The sequence below is a fragment of the Cebus imitator genome, unplaced genomic scaffold, assembly GCF_001604975.1.
Source record: "Cebus imitator isolate Cc_AM_T3 unplaced genomic scaffold, Cebus_imitator-1.0 Scaffold266, whole genome shotgun sequence".
Classification (NCBI taxonomy): Eukaryota; Metazoa; Chordata; class Mammalia; order Primates; family Cebidae; genus Cebus; species Cebus imitator.
The window spans coordinates 719,651-721,091 of NW_016107581.1; the positions used below are offsets into that span (position 1 = coordinate 719,651).

The 1,441-nt window shown below is 52.7% G+C and overlaps 1 protein-coding gene across 3 annotated transcripts in view; it reads left to right on the forward strand.

Moving 5' to 3' along the window:
- CCDC9 (coiled-coil domain containing 9) overlaps positions 1-1,441 on the forward strand; it is a 24,077-nt gene that overhangs the window by 13,096 nt on the left and 9,540 nt on the right. For all 3 annotated transcript variants that reach the window (XR_001816982.2, XR_005195732.1, XM_017500408.2), the window contains exon 8: positions 1,138-1,319. Coding sequence is in view for 1 of the 3 variants with exons in the window: in XM_017500408.2 (XP_017355897.1) it covers positions 1,138-1,319 (182 nt within the window). In the remaining 2 variants the exon portion in view is untranslated. The remainder of the gene's footprint in view (positions 1-1,137; positions 1,320-1,441) is intronic.

Consider the following 1,441-nt stretch of genomic DNA (forward strand, 5'->3'; position numbering starts at 1 on the left):
CTCAGCCTCCCAAGTAGCTGGGATTACAAGTGAGCACCACCACATCTGGCTAATTTTTTTTTTATTTTTGGTAGAGACTGTTTCGCCACGTTGGCCAGGCTGGTCTCGAACTCCTGACCTCAAGTGATCCACCTGCCTTGGCCTCCCAAAATGCTGGGATTACAGGCTGAGGCACTGAACCTGGCTAGGATTTTAATTATTAAGGATTTATTGTATGTTTTGTTTCCTGCTGAGGCAAGTCATTCCTCATTATTAATGACACCAGCATTTGTGAGGCACCTACCAGGTGGCAGGTGCTGTGTAGAGTGGGGACCTGGCCTGGGAGAGGCGAGAGGGGCAATTTCCTTGCACTTGGTGGTTCTTCTATATTGTCCGTCTGTTGGTTCTTCTCCCAGTAACCATACTGCTCTAGTTGTTACAGCTTTGTGGTATGTTGGAGTGTTTTCTTGTTACTAACATTAGTATAGTTTATTGGGCACCTACTATGTGCCACGCACTGTTTTTTTTTTGTTTGTTTTTGGAGACAGAGTCTTGCTCTGTCACCTGGGCTGCAGTGCAATGGCGTGATCTCAGCTCATTGCAACCTCCATTTCCCGAGTTCAAGGAATTGTCCTGTCTCAGCCTCCTGAGTAGCTGGGATTATAGATGGGTGCCACCACACCCAGCTAATTCTTGTATTTTTAGTAGACACAGGGTTTCACCATGTTGGCCAGGCGGGTCTGTATCTCCTGACTTCGTGATCCACTTGCCTCAGCCTCCCAAAGTGCTAGGATTACAGGCGTGAGCCACTGCGCCCGGCTTTTTTTTTTTTTTTTTTTTTTTTTTTGGATAGGCACTGTTTTAGGGGCTGGGGATTAGAGTTTTGAGGCAGAGCCCCTGAGCTGAGTAAATGAAAACATAGTAAGAGGTCCTGCCTCTTACTATGGAGAAAAATCCAGCAGCTGACGGGACGGAGGGATGCTACTTAGGAGATCTGGGAGGGCCTCTCTGAGGAGGTGCCATCTGACCAGACTTAGTTGTGATCTCTGCCTTGTCACCGCTTCCCTGTGTGACCCTGAGCAAGTGGATGTGCCTTGGGGCTTAGGGATGGGGTGGGATGTGGGACAGTGCCCTGACCACCTGTGCACTGGGGGGCAGGGCCGCCGAGCTGGCCTGGGCAGTACTGGAGATATGACGCTGTCCATGACGGGCCGGGAGCGGTCAGAGTACCTGCGCTGGAAGCAGGAGAGGGAGAAGATCGACCAGGAGCGGCTGCAGAGACACCGCAAGCCCACTGGCCAGTGGCGGCGCGAGTGGGATGCCGAGAAGACCGATGGGATGTGAGTCCCCTCTCTACCCATTCCCCTCCCCGCTCCCTTTCCTGCTCTCCTCCCGACTCCCTCCCTGTTCCCCTTCCCGCTCCTTCTCTGCTGCCTCCGCTTCCCCTCCCCGCTCCCTCCCC